General features: G+C 39.4%; 1 protein-coding gene across 1 annotated transcript in view; it reads left to right on the top strand.

The window, feature by feature from the left end:
* The window catches only part of ADGRV1 (adhesion G protein-coupled receptor V1), a 564,199-nt gene extending 556,553 nt beyond the window's left edge, over positions 1–7,646 (top strand). Inside the window, exon 90 of the mRNA XM_043593538.1 lies at positions 7,214–7,646. Coding sequence (XP_043449473.1) covers positions 7,214–7,332 — 119 coding nt within the window. The 3' untranslated portion in view covers positions 7,333–7,646. The remainder of the gene's footprint in view (positions 1–7,213) is intronic.
* The last annotated feature ends 6,166 nt before the right edge of the window (positions 7,647–13,812 follow it).

Raw genomic sequence — 13,812 nt, forward strand, 5'->3', positions numbered from 1 at the left:
ATTCAATTAGCATTTTAGCAGCTCTGAAAAGTCCTAGAGTAAAGAAACCCACTTCACTTAATTTAACCTGGTGTTTCCGGAACACATTTAGTAATAGATTCATTTTGTGGGAGCAGAACACTTGCTGGTATTTTACATAATGTTAAAATGCTGCTCAGATTCCATGTTAAGGAGTGGGATTTTTATAGAACCTAGTGAGCCATGGAGGTTTTTGAGGAGAGGAATGGCATGTTCCCACTGGTTTTTGAGGCAAAATAACTCTTACAAAAGTATGAAGAGTAAATTTAGAAGCAAAACCAGAAAGGCTGGGAGATTGTTGCAATTGTCCAAGGGAATGGGGTTTGGGTCCCAGATTTAGGAAGTGGAAATAAGAAAGAGAAGATGAGCACAAGAGGAAGGCTGAGCAAACACTCAGAGGACAGTCAGTAAAGGCTTCTGCTTCTCACTTCAGAGGCTGAGGAATCATGTAAAGAACATTTGTTCATTGATTTGTTTGCCGCGAGAAACTGGTGAGTTCAGATTTGGACTTATTGGTTGGTAGGCCTGGTGGATCTTAAACATTCAGGCTTGAAGGATCTTAAGCTGAGGGTTTAGGATTAAAGGTATTGGTTTGAAATGCATCCATGCGGAGACTATATTTGAAGCTGCGGGGATGGACAAGTTTGATCTTGGGAGAATGAAGGAGAGAGAGAAGAAGAAAAGAGGTGAGGAAGAGAAAGAAGAAGAACATCCTGGATAATATCTGCCTTTCAAGAGTGAATAGAAGAGGGTCCCACAAAGGAAACTGCAGCGTGCTGAGAAGGAAGTAAAGAGACAAGAAAGTTTTATGAAGGAGGTAATGAACAACTGCCCAAAATGCTCACTAGCATTAGGACTAGAAAGGGACTTTCAGATTACTAATAATTCTCAGGGAAGATTATGTCCCCAGCACTACAAAGTGGTCAGTTGTTATTATGACACTGAAAACATAAAATGAATTCTTGCAGGATAATTAAATTAGATGTGGGTCCTATATATATAACAAGTATTAAATGCATTCAGTTCAGGAATGTATGGAATGACTTGCTTACTTATAGATGAGTTTAGCATTCTTTGGAGCTCATTAAACTTGTTAGGAAATAAATACTTAAAAAGACCAAAATAACAGTCTGTAACATTGGATCCCTCTGTTTTCAGAAAAGCACCACCCCCTAGATGCTTCATCATAGAATATGGTCAAATCAGAGGAGCAGTCCACATACCATTCCACCTTCAGCTGAATTTACAGTTGATGCATAGGCCGGATTTGGCCCAACAGAGGGTTTTGTTTGATTCTCATAGTGTTGTAACATTTTTTTAAGTACACATTTAAGAATTTAGAGAAATTCCAGGGTGCCTGACTGACTCAGTCAGACTATGCAACCCTTGATCTTGGGGTCATGATTTCAAGCCCCACGTTGGGTATAGAGATTACTTGAAAACAAAAATCTTAAAAAAAAAAATTTAGAGGTGTCCCATAAAACCCCACAATTTCTTTTTTTGAAAAATCTAGCAACAGAGTGCTTAAAGTCTAGCACAATCCTAAAATCTCCTTGATTAGAGTTGTGTAATGGCTGCCCCTTTAGACAGAGCATGAGATCTTTGATTTGTCCAGTGCTCACTAGACCTGGGTCACTGGTCTAAGCTATCCCACCTGGTCTCTGTGACATTCGAGTTCATAAACCTTAATGTATCACAGGTCCACTTTAACCATGGCTCACTCCAGCTCTCATACTGGGCATAGTGGGTCTTCTAAGCCTTTTTCATTTAAACCACTAAACAACTTTGAAAAGCTATCTAACCCTTTGCATAAAAATGTAAAGGTTTTCATAAGTTGAAATAGGATCAAATAATGTAATTTCCACTGTATTATAAGTTTAAAATGAAAATTTTACATTATTCTTTTAAACTGTTTCATAGGAATCTGAATATCATAGCAACTAGATACCCATTGTTATTCATTCCATTTTTAAAATATAGGAGCAGACTTTTTTCTTAGAGTTGGAAGTTTTATATAATTGTCTTTTCTCCTTGAACTTGTATTTCCACTCCACTCCCACCACAGAATTTTATCCTAATGTAATATATTTTGTGCTTGAAATTCATTTAATCTTCACTTACTTATACTCCTCTCTCACAAAACATGTATATAAATTGAAATTTAAAATTATTCTGTGGTCATAAGGCTATATATAAAGTGTCCAAATTTTCTTTTATTATCATTATAGTTATTATTAATCTACAGTTGAGTAAGTCAGCACTGATTTTAAAATATTAAATGTTGTGATAAGTAATTATCAAAAACTCATGAGAAGAGTGCACCTTGGGACGCCTGGCTGGCTCAGTCAGATCTCATGGCCTTAAATTCAAGCCCCACCTTGGATAAATAAATAAACTTAAAAAAAAAAACTTAAATAAGTAAACTTTAAAAAAAAAGGAGTGCACATAGAAGTTAAAGATCTGGGAATACATTTTCTTCAAGCTCTCTTTCTCATACCACCCTAGACCCTTTGAAAAGCCATGTACCAAAGGTAAAGGAATCCCAGTGCTTCAGATGCTTTGTAAAGGACATCAGAGGCACTGACCTGGAGCATTGTATAGTATTAGATTATGAGGTGAGTGACCAGATTTTTATGTTGATCCAAAAATGACAAGATTCTAGAATATGTCAGGCTTGGAACATATTAGGCTTAGAAACAGGGTCTTTCTTCACTGAGGACTCCTCCCAGAGAGACTAATCTGATTCCTTATCATCCCTCATCTCTTAGCTTCCTGGCTTTACTCAGGCCAAGGACACAAATGTCATGGTAAACATTTCTTTATTGAAAACTTCAAATGATTTCTTTTTCAGTCAGAAGAAAATAAATAACAAGTCCTTGAATAGAAACAAAAACATTCAGAATCAAGGCCCAAATGCTCAAACTGCTCTAAGAACTCATTAATAAATTTCTCTTTCAGCTATATCACATAAAATCACAATGACTTATTTAACTTCAAAAACTTCTAGAGACCAGTGTGCTAAATAAAGTTAAGTGGGCCTCAAAATGGAAGAGCAGGATTTGGAAAGCTAGAAGATTGAGGGAGAATGACCTTTGTATTACTGTCACATTTGAAAAATCCACAGAAAATAGGAATGTGCCTTGGGGTCAGAGAGCCCAGTGTTGGCAACCTAGTTCTGCAGTCCACTATCTGTGTGATTTTCAGCAAGTGAGTCAAGCTTTCAGTTTCCTCATTTAGCTAATAAGAGTTATTATAAGTAGTTGGTAAGTTTTCCTGGGGTTTAGAGATTGTTAGTGTAAAGAATCTATCAGTAGCTGGCAGTCTAAGTTCAGTAGCACATTGTATAAATTATTTGTTGGGTTCAGCTCATTGTTATGCTTAAAAACAATTTTCTTTAGTTTATTAAATTTTTTGAACATTTATTTATTTTTGAAAGACAGAGAAGGAGTGGGAGAGGGGCAGAGAGAAAGGGGGACACAGAACCTGAAGCAGGCTTCAGGCTCTGAGCTGTCAGCACAGAGCCCAACGCCAGGCACAAACTCCCGAACCATGAGATCATGACCTGAGCCGAAGTCAGACGCTTAACTGACTGAGTCACCCAGGTGCCCCTTTTTCAGTTTATTTATTTATTTTGAGAGAGATAGAGACAGTGCAAGTGGGGGAGGGGCAGAGAGAAAGGGGGAGAGAGAGAATCCCAAACAGGCCCCACACCTTAATCGCAGATATTCGAGGCTTGAAACCAGGAACTTAGAGATCATGATCTGAGCCAAAACCAAGAGCCAGCAGCTAAACTGACTGAGCCACCCAGGTGCCCCTAAAAACAATTTTACATATCCATACTGTATTCTGAAACACCCGGGTGTTCATTGCATCATGACTATTAAGTGAGGTAGGAATGGGGGTGGCTTGAATATGTGCCGAGAAAGTTTAAAATGTGTTCTAGACCAGGGACAAAGTAGCACAATTAGAACTGCCACCACAAAAGACAGTATGGTATAGAAGAAAACACCTTATATTTGGGGTCAGAAGACCATTGGACATCTTCACTCTGGGATTTCCCTGCTATGTGACATGAGCAAGTCAGTCAACACCCTGATCTCCACTCAATCCCTGCATCTGTAAAACAAGACTAATAATCACCTTTTCCTAACTAAACTGTATTGAAATGTTGAAGAAAGGAGAGGCACTAGATGAATGTAAAATATTACATCTAGTTTCTTTGATATTACCTATTCTACCATAGGGAAAGGTGACTATTACCACAGTTAGTGGATTTTTCTTGAATTTCTGGCTTAAAATTTAAGCAGAAAAATTCCTTTCAGAAAATCCTGATACTCACTGCAAAACACCCTCACAGACTACTTATGCATTACAAAGAGCCCAGAAGCCTGGGGCTATGCTCCCAGTCTGTCCTGTTATTACTGTGTGTAATATGGGCCCTTTCTGAGTCTCAGTGAGGGATTAAGAATTGAGTAATATGCATTTATTTCAGCTTGGGAGAAACTGAGAAGGAGGATGAGCTGGGTCATGTAGATGTGGTGATTCAAGGGGAGACTCTATCTACAACTTCCTGACATTTCACAGGGCTCTGGGTTACAAACAAGATGGTGACAGCCATTACTCTGAAAGCTACGCCCCGTGTTAAACCTCCCAGCCCAGTCCCCTCTGTTCCTTGCTGTCTGCTCGGCAGGCTTTCGGTACAGAACTTCTCTCTGGTGTGCTTTGTAAATATGCTGGGCAAACACTTCTGTATTCCTAAGGAGATTTGGAGCAGACCAGCACAAAGTCAGTGGGAGCTCATACTAGTTTGTTCATTAAGCCCTACTCTGCCCTGATGGTAATCATGGTGTCCTCTCCTTCTCTGTAGTTGATCTCCTATTGGGCAACTTTGTTATTTAGCCCTTTTGTTCCTCCTTACCTGAGGCTGCTACTGGCCCCAGGGCCTCAGTTACCTTCTCCTTATAGAGTGGCCAAGGTCTTCCAATCCACTCAGGTTCTTCCAAGTGGGACAGTTCCCCTGCTCCCCTGGCAGAGAAGCATGGACCTTTTATCCTCCTTCTAAGACATAATAGCAGATTCAAATATTACCTCAGGGGCCAAGCAGATACTGTAGATGACGCAAGAGGACCAGATGAGAAAACAGTGGCAAACCAGAGGGTAGTGCCAGGTCCATGTTTTTGCTTTTTTTTTTTTTTCCATTCCAAAAATGCAGGCCTAGTGCTGCCCTCTGCTTTTTCAAGAGAAACCAAAAATCTGATTTTTTTTTTTTCCACATTAAATGTGTTCGTTTTGGCAACTAAATTTCTAAAAATGTTGTCATTGGCAATATTTTAGTTATTAACTTCCAAGGGTGCATGGGTGTTTGTTATACATTTCGCTCCATGACTTATATATACATTATCTGGAGAGATACCACATAATTTATTATCCAAACCTGGGCAGTTTCAGAGAAAAAAGGGTATGTGATTCATATTTTTTCAGGTATAAACTAGGACTTTTCTTTTCAAGTATTGCATTCTCTACCTCCCTGTTTTGAAGGAATGTGAAAGAGCTATCTGTGGAAGGGTGTGGGAATGGGCCTTGATGGATGGGCAGGAAGATACTCAGGCTGGAATTAATGGGCACATGAAGGACGAGACAAGAGACCTGATCACTTTGAGAAAGCTTTCCAATAGGCAAATGTTGAAGTATGTCTATTTGGTAGGGTAGAGCCAGAATAGGAAGTGTCTGAAAGCCAATGCAATCGGTTCCAGACTTGATGTGTTAGTGACACATCAGGAAGAAGAGGGCAGTGAAATGTAGAAAGGATCAGAGGAACAGAACGGGCAATAAGGCTGGAAGAAACATTGTTGAGAACTAGAACGCAGAGCATAGCTTATTAATACATTCAGCAAACATTCACTGAACACCCACAGTGTGCTGAGCACTGTCCTGTGAGTTAGAAGATTCAAAGATATGAGGGATATGATGCAATGAGGGAGTCAGAAATTTTGAAAGAGAACCATCGGTTTCTGTGGGTAGCCAAGGTAACCGCTGAGTTGATACTGACAGGAAGAATGGAGGCAGCCAGATTAAGGAGGTAGGGGATGAGAAGGGCATCTCAGGCAGGGGAATAGTAGTGAGACGGCAGGTTAGAGAGCAAAACGGGTCACGCAGATAGTGTGGGCCTTGAAGTGGGACTGAAGACAAGGCCTCCAGTGGTGAGACAGAAGGAAGAGATTCAGGAGAAAGCAGAAGAGCTCTGGAAAGAACCAGCAGGTCAGGGGATGAGATGAGCAAGTGTAGTGTCCCAGAAGCAAAGGGTGGAAGTGGGGTTTCAACAGCAACCTTTCACAGAGAGGGTGGGGAGGACAGACCCAGAAGAAGGAGGGCTTGGCTAGAAGAAGGCAGTGGTGGGCTCCTCCTTCCATCCCCAACTAGGTTAAGACGAACCTAATTCATAGCTACCAACTCTGCACATGTGCCTTTCCTGCGTTTCAAACAGAAAGGGAAGTCTCGGCTGCCCAGCAACTGGTTTTTCACTTTCCTTCTTGTTTGCAGCGTGTGTGCCCAGCAGAGGGGGAGGAGTGGGACCTGTAATCCGTAGTGATTCAGCCCAGCAGCACACCCTGTGACCACATCCCCATTCTGTGTGTGAGTGTGAGAGTGTAAGTGTGTGTGTGTGAGAGAACATGAGAGTTTGTGTTCCTCCGTGCATTAGACAAGAGAAGAACAAGGTATTACTCCAGCACAGTGTTAAATTCTCTGAATTATTCTGAGTTGTAAAACGAGGAGTGAACAGTGGGGCTTCCTCAAAACAGAGATTCTGGGCGCTCTCTGTAATTAACAGCTAGCCTTGTGGGTTTTGTGTGTGGATCTGTTTTGGTTCTGTGTTATGCAATTATTTTTATATTGGGATCAGATCTGAGTCATTCAGACAGAGCCTGTGTCTTCCGGGCGCTGATATGACAGCAGGTGTTGTCAGTGCAGCTCTTTCTTCTCAGAGCATGCAGCTCTTGATCTCGGGGTGGTGAGTTCAAACCCTACATTGGGTGTGGAGCCTACTTAAAAAAAATTAATAATGATATCTATTCGAAATGTATAGCTCGCTATTTACCAGTGTAATAGAAATAAACGTGTTGTTTTGATTTAACTTGGCCCTCAAAACACTGCACTAATGGTTGGGAGTTTTGTGTGTATTCTTTTTCTATTACAGGTGCTGGTCTCAGTGTCAGTGATAATGAATCGGGTCAAGGGAGCCAGGAGGGAGGCACCTTGACTGACTCCCAGATCGTGGAACTCAGGAGGATACCCATTGCTGACACCCACCTCTAGCGCCTTAGTGACCATTAGAATGATACTTTCGTATTTGTATTGGTTTTGAGCTAAAACTCTAATTTTTTACATACAGCTCTATAATAGGAACCTATGAATTGTACTGGATGATTAACCCAGAAGTGATTGTTGTGTTGGGAATATGAGTTACTTATCTTTGTGCAACCTGAAAATTCATTGCTATGATGAAGACTGGATCAATTTCTATCCCTTATACCATATATTCCAAGAATACTAGTTGTTTTTTTAATCATCCTGCATGGCTAACATTGTTTAATAAAAGTAATAACGATCAATAAAAACAATAGAATCCATATGACATCACCCAGGCTCGTTATTTATGAGGAAATGTTGTGTATGAGCAAAGAAACACGCTTATCTAGTGTGGTCAAGCACCTTTTTTCTTCCAGCATTGACACAGGTCATCCAGACTTAAGACTTTACAGCTTTTAGAAGACTTTCATTCCTAAAAACCATAAAATGTTATTGTCTGTTAAAGATTCTACACTACGTGTTGATGGGGATACTGCAGTTTGCATCATCTTTCATCAAAAGTATGTATTTCTGCTCATTATAAAATTAGGGATCTGAACATTTTCCAAAATAAATGTTCTGTTCCCAGTTAAAAATAACTACTACATCAAGCATTTTAGCACAGCTAAGAAGAGGAGCATTTAAACAGTGCAGTTTGTTTAGGAGAAATATTTCTGGGTTTTGATTTTTCAGTCTTTCTTTGTCTTGGAATGAGAAATCAGAAAGTCTGTCCCAGAACAAACACTATTGTGTTTGTGATGATTTCATTGACTGTGGTTCCAGAAGAATCATTAGGAACAGAACACATTTGTCCTAAGGAAGCCTTTGTGACCTTTTGTTTCTGAATTTTTTAGTATTTTTGAGAAAATCAGTATCATCTCAACAAAGAAATTAAAATTAAAAATAATTAAATTTTTTTTCAACGTTTATTTATTTTTGGGACAGAGAGAGACAGAGCATGAACGAGCAAGGGGCAGAGAGAGAGGGAGACACAGAATCGGAAACAGGCTCCAGGCTCTGAGCCATCAGCCCAGAGCCCGATGCGGGGCTCGAACTCACGGACTGCGAGATCATGACCTGGCTGAAGTTGGACGCTTAACCGACTGCGCCACCCAGGCGCCCCATAAATAATTAAGAGAAAACTTTGTTCCTTTAGAGCCATAATTAAAACACCTAAGTGTCCTTTAATTACTTAAGCATGGATTTACTTTTTATAAAACCTAAGTGGCATTATTTATCTTGATGAGATTGTGAAATGACTCTTCTCTTTCTGTTAGTCCTCCCCCACTCCTATCCCCTCCCTCTTACATTGAGTGTTCATGAGTGGATTGTCACTGTAGGTAGGAAACAAAAAGCTGCCCAACAAAATCAAACAGCATAACAAACAAAGCTCCGTCCTTGGTGGAGTTATAATCCTTTTTGGAAACTTTAGAATAGGTGGTAACAGGATTGTATTTACGTTATGTGACAAATAAGTTGGTTGTCTCTTTCAGCCCCAGCACTGCTCTGTATACAGTCTGTTTCATGATAGGGTGGAGGCAATTGATGAAATTGGTTATAATATGTAAAATCTAAGATGAAAATTTTAGACTTGGTAACATTGAAATTGTTAGTAGATTTTAATGACTTGGGGGCTTATGTAATGATGATAGAAATGTGAGATTTCATTGCGTGGAATCTGTAAGTCATAGTCACTGTAACATTTTCCACAGAAAACTAGATTCTTATTTGTCACTTAAGGTATTTTCTTAAGGAATTTACTTAGGGTAAAATCAGTCTCGTTACCACCATTTTTTAAAATAATTTTTTTTACGTTTATTTATGTTGAGAGAGACAGAGCAGGAGCAAGAGAAGGGCAGAGCGAGAGGAGAGAGAATCCCAAGCAGGCTCTGCAGGGTCAGTGCAGAGCCCAACATGAGGCTTGAACTCATGAAACAGTGAGATCATGACCTGAGGTGAAATCAAGAGTCAGATGCTTAACAGACTGAGCCAACCCAGGCGCTCCAACCACCACCTTTAAAGTTCATGAAAAGCCTACTCACAATTGCCAGTAACTACTCACTTTCATTTCTGCATATTGTCAGAATTTGGGGAAAGTCTGGCCTAAAACATGACAAATGGGATACATTTTTACTTCAGGTTATTGGATTTGTATGGCTGTCCAAATTACCATTTTAATAAGGAATCAAAAGGACTACCTGCTGCTGTTCAGCAGGATTCTTTTAAATATTAGAAGGAAAGAAACAAAATTTCCAGAAGCCACAGTGCTAAAATAAATAAACTTTATGTTCTAACAGCAGCAATATTTTGCCATCCTGTTTCCTCTCACTGTAGATTAAAATGGGACATTTGCCCAGGAAGTATAATACTGTGTAGGAAGAAACAAATCAAATCAAATTCCTAAAAATGAAAACTAAAGAAAGGGTTGAGACTACTGTGTTGCAATTGCTTTTTTTCAGGGAGTTTGAACTTCTTTCTTCATGACACTTTTTAAAATTAATTAATTAATTTTTGAAAGGTGGGGGGAGGAGCAGAGAGAGAGGATCTGAAGCTGGTTCTGTACTGACAGTGAGAGGCCACTGCAGGGCTCGAACTCACGAAGAGTAAGATCATGACCTGAGCCAGGTAGGATGCCTTAAATGACTGAGCCCACGAGGCGCCCCTCTTCGTGACAGTAAAAAAAAAATTTTTTTTTAATGTTTATTTATTTTTGAGAGACAGAGACAGAGTGTGAGTTGGGGAGGGTCAGAGAGAGAGGGAGACACAGAATCAAAGCAGACTCCAGGTTCCCAGTGGTCAGCACAGAGCCCCATGCGGGGCTCGAACTCACAAACCTCGAGGTCATGACCTGAGCCTAAGTCAGTCGCTTAACCAACTAAACCACCCAGGCACCCCTTTGTGACATTTTTAAAGGAGCTTGATTAAGATGTAATTCACATCCCATACAATGCACCCATTTAAAGTGTGCAATTCAGTAGTATTTGGTATATTGGATTATTGGGGTTTCTTTATTGTAAAATATATGTAGTACAAATTTGTCATTTTAACCATTTTTATTGTAATTTTTAAATTCAGTGGCATTAATTACCTTTACAATGCTATTCACCCCTCCCCTCTATTTCCAAAACTGTTTCACCACCCTAAACAGAAACTCTGTTTTTCTCATCTCCATGACATTTTCTGTCCTCTGTCGATAGACACCTAACATTTCCTTGGGAAATGTCTCTGCTGTATTTTTGTGATCTTAAATTTGTTCTTCTTTTTGCCTCAGGTTTTCTTCAATTTTTATTTTCTAGAACATTAAAAAAAAAAAAAAAGATTTTCTCATTCTGGATGCAAGCGCAGACAGGCATGCTACTGAGGTATGGAGTAGCGTTGTTGCTGTTGGAATTCCTACCAAGATAGGAGTGTAGGCAAATGAAAATCTTAGTGAGTAAAACAGAAAGAATTTCACTCTGGAACTTTAGCTTTAAGTTGTTTTTCAGTTTCTTGATGTGTCTTAGGATTGTTGTGTGTGTTTTTTTAAGTTTTGGGTTTTTTTGTGGGTTTTTTTTTTTTTTTTTTTTGAGTAATCTCTACACCCAAAGTGGGGCTCAAACTCACAACACTGAGATCAGGAGTTGCATGCTCCACCAACTGAGCCAGCCAGGTGCCCTGAGGAATCTTAGGGTTTAATCAATATTTCCATGTCTCCCAAATATGATCAAAGAAGTTTAAACACATAATTTGGGATATGAATGGAAAAAGACAATGCTTATTTAGGAAAATAGCTCCCAAGCAATTTCACCTTGTGCTTACCAGCACTTAAGATGCTCTTTGAGTTTAGCCGTAAGGCCTCTGGATAGATTTGTTTGAGGGTAGGTCTCAATCAGATAAGTTAAGTGGTGTTGACCTTCTCAGAGCACCTGGATGCCAGAGTGGATTTCATCTAGACAGCCTGATTTTGGTAGGAACAGAAATCAACAAGGCCATTCCTATATTTCATATGGTCTTTTAGCGACTAATGGCATGGACCTAGTCTCCCCAGTGCTTCTCTCTCAGGGTATAAATGAAAGAACCACACTGTCCAAGTGGCATTTAAAGAATGAACCAAGTGACTGAATCTAGGAACTCTTCCGTTGTCTTGAATCTTCTTCTAGTCTTTTCAGCTGACTAATAAAATAAGTAAGACAGATGAATGATATTCTTACTGATAAAATGTTGGTACATTGATGTTATTCTTAATACATTTCACCTACCCAAATTTTTTATTAAGTTTATTTATTTATTTAAGCAATCTGTATACCCAACATAAGGCTCAAACTCATGACCCTAAGATCAGGAGTTGCATGCTCTTCTGGGGGCGCCTGGGTAGCTCAGTTGGTTAGGCGATCGACTTCAGCTCAAGTCATGATCTTGTGGTTTGTGAGTTTGAGCCCCACGTCGGGATCTGTGCTGACAGCTCAGACCCTAGAGGCTGCTTTGGATTCTGTGTCTCCCTCTGTTTCTGCTTCTCCCTTGCTCATGCTCTGTCTCTCTTTCCTTCAAAAATAAATAAATATTAAAAAAATGAAAGAAAAAAAAAGAGTTGCATGCTCTTCCGACTGAGCCAGCCAGGTACCCCTCACCTACCCAAATATTTATCTCATAAAAACAATTTCAACACTATAATAGAAAACCAAACTCACCTTTACAAAAATCTAAGAAATCCCAGATGCTTTATTAAACTGTAACACATGCTAGGTGGCATATACAATGAATATTCCTGAGGGAAAAAAATAAACACTATTTTTACTGCTGTCTGTATTCAAATCACTTTGACAAGTTTGGCAACCCCCTTAATTAGGAATTTACTACACTGGAGATAAAAGAGTTTAACAAGGAATATATTTAAAGCCACCAAGATACTCACTAATGCTTCAGTATCATTGATTTATGGCCAGTAAACATCATTTTCTTAAGTAGATTACATGATTGCAGGAGAAGAAGCAAATGGAGAATAACCCTGTTTCCCATCATCTCTGACAATGGGATGCGGTTATCAAATACTGTTGCCATGGTTCTTGGGAGTCCTATAGAGTGCTTTGGTTCAGTTCCCAGCCTGGGGACTCAACAGCTGGGTCTAACAGCTCTGACTGCCCTATGAGCACCAAATTTAGAGCTGAAGTCACTAAAAATGACTCAGCTCAAGGAAATTGTTAGCACTTCTAGGACTGAAATAGTATCTTAGTCCTGTGAGAAAACATAGGTAATCACTGTTTTCTAATAGATAAAATAATTCCAACTTAAATGGGATAAAGCATACTTTTTGCCTGTGATTAACCTTTAGGAGTTTATGAGCAAAATCACAAATTTGACTTTTTTAAAAATATAGGAATGAGGGATGCCTGGGTGACTCCATCAGTTAAGCGTCTGACCCTTGATTTCAGCTCAGGTCATAATCTCACAGTTTGTGAGGGCGAGCCCCACACCAGGCTCCATGCTGACTGTGGAGCCTACTTGGGATTCTCTCTGTCCTTCTGTCTCTGCCCCTTGCCCCCCCCCAAAGTAAATAAAATTTAAATAATATATATAGGAATGAAATGACAACATTTGTTTCATGATACTAATGAAGAAAAGAGGCCACAAATCATTTCAACATCACTTATTTTGGATTTGATTATGAGTATGATTATAGTTATTTTATTATTTTATTTTATTTTTATTTTTTTGATTATAGTTATTTTAAAGGTAAAGGTATATATGTGTATATGTGTGTGAGAGAGAGAAAGAGACTGAAAGAAAGAATTCTGGAAAATCAGAGCAAGAAAAGCAAGAAAATCACGATAATACTTGACAGTTCGCAAGGCATGATTTTAAAAGATTTTGAAAAGCTGATTAATGAAGTGTATGAAACTGTCCATCATCCTGCCCCATAGTATATATCTTTACTCTCTGTACATCCATCAAAATAATTTTGAAGCCTTTTGCCACATTACAGGAGGGAAGTAGTGATCATTTAATAAAATACTAGATGGAGTAGAACACTAATAAAACAAATTAGAAAGGTGCTCAAGAACTATCAGAGGCATTATGGTAACTTTCTGGAACATTCCATCAAATAATGCATAGATATTATGTAGTAAATGGCTTGTTTCTTTTTTTTTTTTTTAATGTTTATATTTGAGAGAGTGAGCAAGTGGGGGAGGGGCAGAGAGAAAGAGGGACACAGGATCCAATGCGGGGCTCAAACTCACAAACCATGAGACCATGACTTGAGCCAAAGTCAGACACTTAACTGATTGATCCACCCAGGTGCCCCAGTTTGTTTCTTCTTTTAAAAGATGATCTTTGGGGTGCCTGGGTGGCTCAGTCGGTTGAGCGTCCGACTTCGGCTCAGGTCATGATCTCACAGTTGGTGAGTTCAAGCCCTGTGTCGGGCTCTGTGCTGACAGCTTGGAGCCCGGAGCCTGCTTCAGATTCTGTGTC

The sequence above is a fragment of the Prionailurus bengalensis genome, chromosome A1, assembly GCF_016509475.1.
Source record: "Prionailurus bengalensis isolate Pbe53 chromosome A1, Fcat_Pben_1.1_paternal_pri, whole genome shotgun sequence".
Lineage (NCBI taxonomy): Eukaryota > Metazoa > Chordata > Mammalia > Carnivora > Felidae > Prionailurus > Prionailurus bengalensis.